The sequence below is a fragment of the Oncorhynchus masou genome, chromosome 29, assembly GCF_036934945.1.
Source record: "Oncorhynchus masou masou isolate Uvic2021 chromosome 29, UVic_Omas_1.1, whole genome shotgun sequence".
NCBI lineage: Eukaryota > Metazoa > Chordata > Actinopteri > Salmoniformes > Salmonidae > Oncorhynchus > Oncorhynchus masou.
The window spans coordinates 76,970,735-76,983,531 of NC_088240.1; the positions used below are offsets into that span (position 1 = coordinate 76,970,735).

General features: G+C 40.6%; 1 protein-coding gene across 1 annotated transcript; it reads right to left on the reverse strand.

Moving 5' to 3' along the window:
* Positions 1–1,205: 1,205 nt before the first annotated feature.
* On the reverse strand, positions 1,206–11,255 carry LOC135520617 (transient receptor potential cation channel subfamily V member 6-like). Its single transcript, XM_064946302.1, has 16 exons — positions 11,175–11,255; positions 9,600–9,760; positions 8,911–9,131; positions 8,661–8,801; positions 8,477–8,575; positions 8,209–8,384; positions 7,837–7,989; positions 7,678–7,757; positions 7,443–7,578; positions 7,246–7,332; positions 7,062–7,138; positions 6,781–6,946; positions 6,574–6,640; positions 5,956–6,224; positions 4,123–4,229; positions 1,206–3,985 (listed from the first exon to the last, which is right to left on the reverse strand). The coding sequence occupies exons 2-16, from the start codon at positions 9,728–9,730 to the stop codon at positions 3,712–3,714; spliced, it is 2,184 nt and encodes a 727-aa protein (XP_064802374.1). The 5' UTR covers positions 9,731–9,760; positions 11,175–11,255; the 3' UTR covers positions 1,206–3,711.
* Between the last annotated feature and the right edge of the window lie 1,542 nt (positions 11,256–12,797).

Sequence of the window (12,797 nt, forward strand, 5' to 3'; positions counted from 1 at the left end):
TATAGAAAGTAGTAAAAATAAAGAAAAACACTGAAATGAGTAGGTATGTTCAAACTTTTGACTGGTACATTTTGTGATGTTTTTGTTCGCTTTGGACTTTGTTTATTTTTAGCTGCTCGGGCACGCCAAACATTTCTGAAGGCAAGCTGAAATCCGGAGCCGAAGTTACGCCCTTTCATTTGTAATTGGTCAACAGTAGGGATTCTTCAATAAACTCTTTGTTGCCATTCAACATGAACCTTTAGCTCCCACTTCCCTATTGTGTGATAGTTATTTGTAATAGCTGTCAATGGTTTTACATTTGTTGTCTTAGGTCTGTTAGGTCTTAAACATAAATATACTGTAGAATGAAACAACTTCATCTGAGGGCTGAGAGCATGTCACGACTTCTACCGAAGTCGATGCCTCTCCTTGTTCGGGCGGTGCTCACCGGTATTCTAGCCATCATTGATCTATCTTTCATGTTCCATTGGTTTTGTCTTGTCTTCCTACACACCTGGTGTCAATCCCATTCATTACCTGTTGTGTATTTAACCCTCTGTTTCCCCTCATGTCCTTGTCAGAGATTGTTTGTTGTTCAGTATTCATGTTGTTTGTATTGGTGCGCGACGGGTCCTCGTACCCACTTTGTTTTATTGTATTCATGGTTTTGGAGTTGTTTGTTTTGAAGTTATTAAACAACTCCATTCCACTAAGTTTGATTCTCCTGCGCCTGACTTCCCTGCCACCTATACACACGACTCTGACAGAGCATTTGATGTAAAATAGGAATTAGAACAAGTAGTGAATAATCGAGAATACACTGTTGCAATCCGTGGTGTTAAATAAAAATACTTTAAAGAACTACTTAAGTTGTTTTTGGGGGTGTCTGTACTTTACTTAACTATTTATATTTTTGACAACTTTTACTAAATTCCTAAAGAAAATAATGTACTTTTTACTCCATACATTTTCCCTGACACCCAAAAGTACTTGTTTACATTTTGAATGCTTAGCAGGACAGGAAAATGGTCCAATTCACTCACTTATCAAGAGAACATCCCTGCCTCTGATCTGGTGGACTCACTAAAAACACATGCTTTGTTTGTAAATTATGTTTGAGTGTTGGAGTGTGCCCCTGGCTATCCGTAAAAAAAAATATATATAATGATGCCGTCTGGTTTTGTAATGATCGTCGTAGGTGGAAGAAGAGGAGGACCAATGCGCAGCGTGGTAAGTGTTTATCTTTTTTTAATAAAGTAATTGAACACTGAACAAAACAAATAAAACCAACAAACGAACAGTCCTGTGTGGTGCTGAAAAAACACTGAACAGAAAATAATCACCCACAACTCAAGGGGGAAAACAGCCTGCCTAAGTATAGTTCTCAATCAGGGACAACGATTAACAGCTGCCTCTGATTGAGAACCATACCAGGCCAAACACTGAAATACCAAATCATAGAAAAAATCACCTAGACAACCCACCCCAACTCACGCCCTGAACAAACTAAAACAAAGACAAAACAAAGGACCTAAGGTCAGAATGTGATAGGTTTGCTTAATATAAGGAATTTGAAATTATTTATACTTTTACTTTTGATACTTAAGTGTATTTAAAACAAAATACTTGTCGACTTTTTCTCAAATAGTATTTTACTGGGTGGCTTTCACTTTTACTTGAGTCATTTTCTATTATTGTATCTTGACTTTTACTCCTGTATGACGATTTGGTACTTTTCCCACTACTGGTTACAATGCAGAAGAGTCGCGCTGATTGAATAGAATGGAACAAAGATGGCCATGAGACAAAGCCAGCAAGACTTGCATGGACTGAGATATTGCAGTGGTGATTTTAGCATGTAAATCTTGGTGGGATAAAACAACTTTAAAGTGGGATGCATGCCAGCAAAGCCACAACACAACACTAAACAATACATTACTTGCACTATAACTATGACAAACGGTGCCCAAAAACTGTTAGGGCCTACATAAAGCTGTTCCAACAGCAGAGACCCAACATCTTACCACTGCTTCACCTGGCTATCAGCGGAGCTGATGTCTGGCAGCAAAACAGTTCATTCAGCCTCATTTACTGCCTTTAAAAAAACAGCTGATATGGCTGACTTGCTTAAACAAATGTTGTTTCTAATGACAATTGAGATGTACAGTACAAACTATGGCATAAGAGGATGACAAGCGGATAAGAGGCAATACGTAATTTCTATTAAGAGATTAATGAGTGAGCTAGGACGTATGTAGTCATAACTATTTGTTTAGTACTTTTGAAATATACAGTGACAGAATTCAGAACGTGGGCCGTCTGGATAGTGTTCGACCTGTACACCAAGTCAGAAGCGTAGGATAAATACAGGGGGCATATAAGCAGACAATAATCTTCAATGATTACATTTCTATAAAACAGGTTACAGGCTTCATGTGCACCACCAAGTCAGAACAGCAGGTGAAATTAAGAGGGGTAAATAGACCAAATTATTAGGGTGAGGCACATGGACTACTAACATCTTACTACACAACATACACTTAGTATTACTTTCTTAGCTACATTATACATATCTCCCTGGCATATTACATAATTTATGCAGCAGCTTACAATACATTCTTGAACTCAACTTGGTGTGCTGTGCTCACTTGAACAGGAAGGTGGCGCGGCGGTCCTTTGTTGGCAAATTTTGTCATCAAAGTTTTCTGGATTTATGGTGCTTTCAAAACAACTGGGAACTTTGAAAAAAACAAGGTTGAATCATGGTGGCGTCATTGATCTTCAGGCCGTAGCTCTAGAAATAGGCCGAATTTACAATCCAAGTTGGATGACCGTTCAAAACACATTTTCCCAATCAGAGCTCATTTATTCCTGCCTCCGAGTTAACAGTTGTTAATCAATTGAAATCAGGCTTCATTGACAGCATGGCCAATGTTGAATGTTTATCATTTTAAACTTGGAAAAGAGCCCCTTAAACTATGATTACATATCTCTATCAATATCCTTTTTAAATCATGATTACATATCTCTATCAATAGCATTTTTAAATCATGATTACATATCTCTATCAATAGCATTTTTAAACCACGATTACACATCTCTGTCAATAGCCTTTTTAAACCACGATTACACATCTCTATCAATAGCCTTTTAAACCATTATTATACACTGTATGACCTAATTCTATGTTATAATTCATTAGACATCCAGGTATAACCAATGATGGTAAATAAAATCACATTACAGTTAGTTATGCCTTGTGAAGAACAATCAAGTCAGCCTGCCAGTTTCAGTTAGAATCTGCACTAATGTAAAAGATTAATAATATCTTGCACTTATTTGCTTGTTTTGGTGAGATATTTTTTAAATGACTTTGAATGTAATAATGATCTACATTATTATGTGCATTAACCAATCATTTGGTTTTCTGTTTGGATTTACAATCCTGAAAAAAAAGGTTCCAGTGAAAAGTAAAGTTTAATATACTGTCTTGTAAAATCTTTAATAAAAAAATATTGATGTGCTTTACTTGGAATGGTAAAGTGACATACATGGTCCAAAAAGACTGAAAATGAATCGAGTCTACATTTCAACCCAGTCTTGCCCATATACACTAGCTACTACAATGCAATCATTTGTTTTCGACAAATAATACTGCATACATACATAATTGCATCACACATATGTTATATAATAACAATATAATGATCTGTTTTGCTGTCTTATCCCTCAGACGTATCTTACTTCCTGGTCATCCTCAGGCTCTTCCTGTTCCACATCTAAACCCAGAGCGCTGTGGCGAATCATCTGCCAGCATGCCAGGGACTTCCTGTTTCCATCTATCCCACCCCTGTGTTTGGGTCTGATCAGAGGGCTTCCAGGTCCTTTTGACATGTCAGTGTTCTCCATCTCCTCCCGCTCCTTCCTCTGGTCCTCATCCTTAGAGAAGGCTTGGATGTAGCGACGCATCTTTTGCACCAGTGGGTCGTTGCGATCCTCAACCCTGCAATGGAGACATTAAGAGAGCCATTATAATACAAAGCCTGTGTATGATGGGGATGGGGAAACACTGCTAACACCACCACACCTAAGACAGAGAGTACAGTAATAGGCCAGTTAGATGACGTGTTGTTGTCTTACCGGAGGTACCACCGCTCCCCCAGGCCGTAGAGCAGTCCACACACCCCCAGCCGGGGCCACAGGCAGCGGGGCAACCTCCTCTCCAACATCAGGGTAGTGGCCACCACCTACACACAGTGAGCAGGGACAAATGACATAAGGATCATTAGAATGGCACTGATTGGGATGCTGTATACACTTTCATCATGGTTTTAAGCTATTTTTATGGAGTATTCACAGTGCCTTCAGAAAGTAGTCACGCCCCTTAACTTATTCCACATTGTGTCGTGTTACACCCTAAATTCAAAATGTATTAAATATACTTTATTTCTTACCCAACTACACACAATACCCCATAATGACAAAGTGAAAACATGTTTTTAGAAATGCATATTTATTGAAAATGATAAACAGAAATATCTAGTTTACATAAGTATTCACACCCCTGAGTCAATACTTTCTATAAGCACCTTTGGCAGAGATTCCAGCTGTGAGTCTTTCTGGGTAAGTCTCTAAGAGCTTCCCACTCCTGGATTGTGCAACATTTGCCCATTATTCTTTTCAAAATTCTTCAAGTTATGTCAAATTGGATGTTGATCATTGACAGATAAAAAAATAATATAAAAAATAAACATTTTCAGGTATTGCCATACATTTCCAAGTAGATTTAAGTCAAAACTTTATTGTCCTGCTGAAAGGTGAATTAATCTCCCAGTTTCTGGTGGAAAGCAGACTGAACCAAGTTGTCTTCTAGGATTTTGCCTGTGCTTAGCTCCAGTCCGTTTTTCTTTTAATTCTGAAAAACTCCCCAGTCCTTAACGCTTGCAAGCATACCCATAACATGATGCAGCCAGCAACATGATTGAAAATATGGAGAGTGGTACTCAGTAATGTGTTGTATTGGATTTGCCCCAAACATAACACTTTGTATTTAGGACAAAAAGTGAATTGCAGTATTACTTTAGTGCAAGCATGTTTTGGAATATTTGTATTCTGTACAGGCTTCCTTCAATTAGGTTAGTATTGTGGAGTAACTACAATGTTGTTGATCCCTCCTCAGTTCTCCATCACAGCCATTAAACTCTGTAACTGTTTTAAAGTCACCATTGGCTTCATGGTGAAATCCCTGAACGGTTTCCTTCCTATCCGGCAACTGAGCACCTGTATTTTTGTAGTGACTGGGTGTAATGATACACCATCCAAAACATAATGAATAACTTCACCTGCTCAAAAGGATATATCTGATATATTCAATATATTCAATATCTGATTTTTGTATTTTTACCCATCTACCAATAGGTCCCCTTCCTTGCAAGGCATTGGAAAACCTCCCTGGTCTTTGTGGATGAATCTGTGTTAGAAATTCACTACTCGACTGAGGGACCTTACAGATAATTGGGGTGCAGGGATGAGGTAGTCATTCAGAAATCATGTTAAACACTATTATTGCACAAAATAAAAATCTGAAATGTCTATAGAGTCAATAAGTATTCAACCCCTGTGTTATGGCAAGCTTAAATAAGTCCATGCAACTCATTATGTAACTTCTTAAGAACATTTTTACTCCTGAACTTATTGAGGCTTGCCATAACAGGGGTTGAATACTTATTGACTCAAGACATTTCAGCTTTTAATTTTTAATTCATTTGTAAACATTTCGAGAAACATAATTCCACTTCACATTATGGGATATAGTGTGTAGGCCAGTGACAACAAATCTCAAATTAATCAACTTTAAATTCAGGCTGTATCACAACAAAATGTTGAAGAAGTCAAGGGGTGTGAATACTTTCTGAAGGAACTGTAATAGAAAATGTGTGCTTGTGTGTGTGTGTGTGTCACACTGATGCACACCTGTGTCCTCCAGAGCTCGTCCCTCTCCTGGGCAACTCTCCAGTGTGTATCACTCATCATGGCTATGAGCAGGTTGAGCAGCAGTATGTAGGAGACCACAGAGAAGGTGCAGTGCAGCACATGGACAATAGGGGGCGTTGTGATGGTGTGGTCCACTGGCAGGTCTATCAGACCCACACTCAGCTCAAACTGGGAGAACAGAGTGATGGGGAAGGAGCGGTACGCAGGTAGAGAGTCTGGGTCCTGAGTCATGTACACCATCCACAGGGCTGGGAGGGAGGGAGGGAGGGAGGGACAACAGGATTTTTGTTTATACAATTTATACAATTTCTGTAACAGTATAATTTTAGACCGTCCCCTCGCCCATTCCCGGGTGCGAACCAGGGACCCTCTGCACACATCAACAACTGACACCCACGAAGCATCGTTACCCATCTCTCCACAAAAGCTGCGGAAGGGGAACTACTACTTCAAGGTCTCAGAGCAAGTGACGTCACCGATTGAAACGCTATTTAGCGCGCACCACTAACTAAGCTAGCCGTTTCACATCTGTTACATTTGCTTATTTGAAATGCCAAGATTTGCTAATGCAGTTTCTCTTAAACAGAATGTACTTACAGGTGGAAAACCCCATGAGCACGATGAAGCTCAGCCACATGAACTTGGTCAGGTCTCCAAATATAATCTAGGAGGAAATGAGACAAAACACCACAACAGTTTAACATGGGAATCAAAACAGCAAAACCATACATTCTACAGTAACGTCATGCTAATGATTGTGTGTGTGTGTGCATTCACATGTGTGTGTCTGCTTCCCTTACATACCTTCTGTATCATGATGACGTAAGGCCCCAGCATCTGAAAGCCCCGGGCGAAGAACATGACGTTGCTCCAGCCCAGCACCAGACACACAGCCATGACAACTGCCTCCCCCTGCACCCCACTGACCCTGAACACACACAGCAGCACCACCAGGAACGCATAGGCAATACTGGGGAGGAAACACAGATTATTACACAGGTTATAAATGCTACATAGACATGATATAACACAACAACATCACTAGGCAGGTAATAAAGGCCACATAGGCACCAAGGTTGACTTACAGAATGACATGGAAGGGTCCCCCCAGGGCCGTCTGCCCAAAGTACTGCTTGGCCCCCACTCTCAGCATATCTGGGATCTTAGGGATTGGGAAGAACACAGATTATATTGACAGCCAATAATGTGATCTCATCTACAGTGTAAATATAAGTGACATGTAAAACTATTGGGTGATGTATGTTTTACCTCCAGTAGCAGAATAACCAGGGCACCCAGGACACTGATCATCTCTCCTGCCAGACGCAAGTTGTCCCCATAGGTCACATAACTCTCCTACAGGGACAGAGAACAGGGCACGTGGATCACAAAGGGTTCATATGAACACCTCTGATTGAGGTTTGCACACAGGCTGTCATATGAAGATGCCTTCATGTCTCCCGCACCTTCAGAGTTTTCTGCACACGGATGGTTTTGTCCATGTCAGATACAGTGTAATTCTCTGGAGCGTCCTTTAGGGGGCGATACACACAACACAGTGTGAAGGTCCCAATGTACAGGAGGTACAGCAGCAGCAACAATCTGTACACAACAAAATAATAAAATTACAATATTAGACATAAACAAATGACAGCATCTCAAACACAACATCAGAACATGATCCACTGTATGTGTGGTTACCTAAAGTAGTGTTTTCCATAGAGGTTCCACTTGAGACTGACCAATTGCCGAACAGGAGTCACTTCCAGTATCCTTCTTGCCTGAGGAAGAGATCATCCTCATCATCAGTTTCCCTGTAGTGTATATTAGACCGTATCATGTTTGTGTTCTGTAATGTACCTCTCTCCTCTGGCTGCCCACGATGAGCTCCAGCACAGAGAGGTCGTCGTCGGCGACCAAGGAGTCGATCTCTGAGAGGTCATAGAGGTTAGAGGTCAGTGGTCCCAGGTTCCACTGGACGACTCGCCTCCGGTTGACCAGGTGCTGGAATGCCTGGGAGAGAGATAGAAAAACCTTAGAAACCTAGAAATGCAGCACAATTAATTTGTAGGTTAAATACATTCTAATAACAACATATGCTGTATAAAGAATATTACGGAGGAGAAGGTTATAACTACGGGTTAAGTTAAAGATAATAGGGGAAACATTATCCCTCTTCTCCTCTCATACATTGTCTCCTGTTTCTTTCTCTATCCCTCTATCCCTCCTCACCACAAGGTTGCCCTCCTTGGCAGCCAGTTTGAAGGGCGTTAAGCCACGATAGTTGGGCACCATGTCCAGTGGCACAGTCTGGTCCAGCTCAACGTCACATGCCAACAGCAGATCCAACGCCAGGCATGCTAAAGTCTTATTGGGCTGCAGTACCAGAATATGGAGCACTGTGTTACCTAGGGGGGAGAGATGGAGATATTAAACTGCTGAAAACGGGAGCAGAGAGAAGAGGGGGAGGGGGAGGAGATGAAAGAGGAATGTTTCATACCAATGGAGTCCTGGGCCCTGGTGCTGGCTCCTGCGTTGATCACCATGGAGATGATGTCCTGATTCCCCACACAGGCCGCAAATGCCAGGATGTGCTCACCTAAAGTAAAGCAAACGGAATAAAATACCCACATTTCCCAGAATGCATTTTTCTACTCCTTACAGACCACAAACAGTCATCTTACCATAGTAGAGCAGCCCTCCTCTTCTCTTCCTGAAGTACAGGCCTGTGACTCTGGGCGTGGCCACATCCGCCCCTTTACCAATCAGACTGCGGACCAGGTTAAAGTTCTGATTCACCACAGCAATGTGGAGAGGTGTCATGCCTGATTGAGAGCGAGTAAGAGAGAGAATATATTATTGTGTGATTAAATATCTGTGTGAGTTTTATGATATTATAGTGTATTTGTCCATTGTGTGTGAGACTATATGTACCAAGGAAGAGGTCAGAGGTCATGGGCTCATTGATGAGTTCAGGTGCTCCGTCCATCAGAGCTATGGCAGCATCCATGTTATCATTCAGAACTGCCACATGCAGCGCTGTCTCCCCCAGAGCACCTCTCTCAAATATGTTAGTGGATGCACAGTCCAGAAGTTTCTTAATGCAACCTGCACTGTTCTCTTTGGCCGCAAAGAAGAGAGGGATGTCATTTGTCCTATGGGAGAGAGAGTGTGTTTGCAAGTTAGAATTCAAACACTGCATTCATAACATGTTGTAATCAGCATATCAGCATACGACTGGGAAAAATCAACTTGAACGCCCCTCCAGCTGGTAATTACTAGTGGGAAACTACCTATAATCTCTGAGCTCAGACCATTTGCAGCAGTTAAATCCAACAACAAAACAATTTTCATAAGTACCAAATTGTTCAAAGGGTTTTTGAACACTACATTATGTTTTCAAGCATGATAGCTGTACTTTTAGTTTATGGTTGATGCAGCTTGTTTGTCATCAGCCAATCTGCAATTTTCAATTAGTTAAAAGCATGTGAACACACACAACTGATGCTCCCAGATTACAAGAAGTATTTTCTGAGTTTCTCACCTGTTATGAACGCAGCATAATAACAACCAATACTTGTCAGGAGCTGTTTTTTTGTTGTTGTTACCAATAGGAGTCTCACCTTTTGTTCTGCAGCAAAAATGTTTCATCAAGCATCTCGTTCCACCCCTTCCTGTTCTGGAGGCGGAACCTGAGCTGGCTCCACCAATGGTTGAGTTCACCTGGAGCAGATCTTGCCAGGGGCGGGGCCATCCTCTCATAGGATGAGTCTATTTGAAACTGCTGAGATGAGAAAGAAATTTGCATGTGTGTGAGAAATTAAGTGTCAGAAACCGTGAGCTATCCTGCAACATGGTCTCAGAGCATTTAGTTTTATTCTGTAAGTAAATCCGAGACACTCCATTTAGTGTGATATGTTACATTTCGAATGGCATGTATTTTAATTTCTATCACCCATTTCGTATGCTATATTACGAATTACAATTTGAATTAGTCGGTAGAGCATGGCGCTTGCAACGCCAAGCGTCGTGGGTTCGATTCCCGCTGGGACCACCCATATGTAAAAGTAGTGGCCCCAGCCGACTTGTAAGTCGCTTTGGACAAAAGCGTCTGCTAAATGGGATATATTATTATTATATATTAATTATATGTTACTCATTTCCAAAACGCACAATATATTACGAATTTGCAAACGTACTCTATGTTATGGTTTAGAAAAACTGTTACTTTATTGGGCATTTAATAGGCACTTACTGTAGTCTTTTTTTATTTAATTTAAATATAACCTCTTGATATGGGAAAACGTGTTTTTTATGATAGAATGTTAATATTAGGTGACATACAATATGTTCCGAATTGCAAAACGTATTATATGTTACAGTTTTGCAAAACATATGAAATGGTACAAATTCTAGCTAATATTCTAAGTAGTTGCAAAGTAGATCAAAAGTAGTAAGTAGTTGAAAAGTAGCTCATTACCTAAAATGCTAACGTTGTCCATGATCAGATTCAAACTCTCAACCTTTGGATTGCTAGATGGTGGCGTTATAAGCCAACCCTCCCACCCCAACCAATTAAACATTTGTCTTATGTAACCATACCAAATGTAACATATCATACTCATTTGAGGAGCCTGGATTTAAATATATTATGTTACGTCTAGTCTATGAGACCAGACTGTACCATCAGACGCAGCTCATAAAAATGGTACTAAAATCAAAACTAGAATGGGTGAGCTGTTCAGGTCAGCACAATCCCACAGACCAAACATTTTCTGGTGTTTTGTGGTGGAAAACTGAGTGGGTCGAGCATAACACGTCAACACGATTACCCATAGATAACAATGCATTTGTTTTTGTGAAGCCTGCATTCAGTTGCCACTCCCTGTTGCACACAACAAGCTTACATTCTTCCTGCCACAAGAGAATTCATGGCCGATTTAAGATGAAATCGTCAACCCTGTTACGGTCAACACTGTTACGGTCAACACTGTTACGGTCAACACTGTTATGGTCAACCCTGTTACATTATTTGGCACTTAATAGGCACTTAATATAGTCTTTTTTTCTTATTTAACCTCTAGAGATGGGAACATTTGTTTTATGACAGAATGCTAATATTAGGTGAAATCCCCCCAAACAATTAGACCAAGTTACACTTTTCAACAGGCACTGAATTGGTGGAGTGACCCACTTACCTTTATGAAAGAAAACAGTTAGTCCTTTACTCCTAATTGACAGTCAGGTACACAGACAACATGTGACACCAAGCTGATTTGAGAAACAGAAGGAGGATTCACAGGTGGGGATCTATATATATATGCAGACAAGACAGATAAGAGAGGGAGGAGATAAAGGAGAGGAGGTCAAGAGGAGGATGGATGGATGAGAGAGGAGGGAGGAGAGAGGGAGAGGACAAATGGTGGAAAGGAGTAGTAGTTAAATTGAGCATTATCTTTTGGAAAGATCCATCATTTTATTGGAATAATTTACTGCAGTATACCAAGGCCGTTTGACATTTTGCTGAAACATCTCGAACACTAAAGAGTGCTCTGGCCTTGTGCTTGACCGTCACACTCAGTTTACCTGGCAGATGCCCTGAGACTGGTCCACGGTCCATAGGTCTCCCCCTTGGCTCATTTTCAGCCCCTGCATCACCCCCATGTAAAAAATGTCAACATCATGACAGTCAACACTTTTTGGTCTTTATTCTCAGTGAACCGTTCAGATAACTGGTTCGAAAGTCGCCTACCTTTCAATTGTCTCAATGCTGGTGTGTAATCAAAAAGCTCATATTGAGGTGAGCTTGTCTACCTGGACAAGTATCTGCTGATTCAGCTGTATGATCCTATAGACACCTTACCTGTCAGGTCTATAGAAACTAGTTTTGACTGGCTGTGATCTAGAAGTATATTCTAGTCCGACACCAGTCAACACCTACAGTACATGCTAATCTAAGGGTTCTTGTTCAACCAATTAGTTGGGGTAAATCATATTTTCACAATGTGTGTTTGACTGAACTGTCAACAGCATTGCTCACGAACATGATAATTGTTACTATTCAAAGACTATAATACTTGAGTACTTAGTGTAATCCTATGAGCATTATGTTTTTCCTTTTGACAAAAAGACTTGATGGTACATTTGATTTCTTACGAACCAAACCTCTTCTGCAGTAAAGCAAATAGTCTAAACTGATATACAGTATTTTAATTTCCACATATTTGATGACCATCTATTATATATAACAACCCAGACACCCAAAACACTTTCCAAATGCCATGGTTTGGTGTGTGTATTCAGGTGTTTGTGTGTACCATGTATAGGTCATGAGTAACATGTTGGTTACCCACAGTGTGTTAAAGGGTTTCAATGCAGGTTTATATCAGACAGGCCTGGGTAATGGTTCTGACTGAGCCAGTCATCTTGTGTTGTCTTGATAATAGCTATTTACAGCGCCTTGCAGTGAGACACCGGAGTACTGCCATATAGACCAGTGGTTTCAATTGTCATGTCTTTATTTAGGCACAATAACAAGGTTCCATTGCAGTGTGTGTGTGTGTGTGTGTGTGTGTGTGTGTGTGTGTGTGTGTGTGTGTGTGTGTGTGTGTATGTGTGTGTGGGGTTTTGGACTGGCTCTCATAAGCTCAGTAGGGGAGACCTGGGTTGGCTGTCACAACTGGTCAATTCATGTCAGCATGACAAAACAATGAGGTGAGGGGAATGTATGTGATTTTCATAGGTGAAAGTAAAAAAATGATATATATTGGTAATTTCTTTGTAAATGTTTGAATTATGGGAGTATCCATAAATAATTATGT

Excerpts from the sequence above, each read along its gene's own strand:
- LOC135520617 (XM_064946302.1), bottom strand. The coding sequence starts at position 9,730 with ATGGCCCCGCCCCTGGCAAGATCTGCTCCAGGTGAACTCAACCATTGG. Across the intron at positions 8,802-8,910 it reads GACCTCTGACCTCTTCCTTG|GCATGACACCTCTCCACATT; the intron begins GTACATATAGTC and ends GCTCTCAATCAG. Across the intron at positions 7,579-7,677 it reads TATGGAAAACACTACTTTAG|ATTGTTGCTGCTGCTGTACC; the intron begins GTAACCACACAT and ends TGTTGTGTACAG.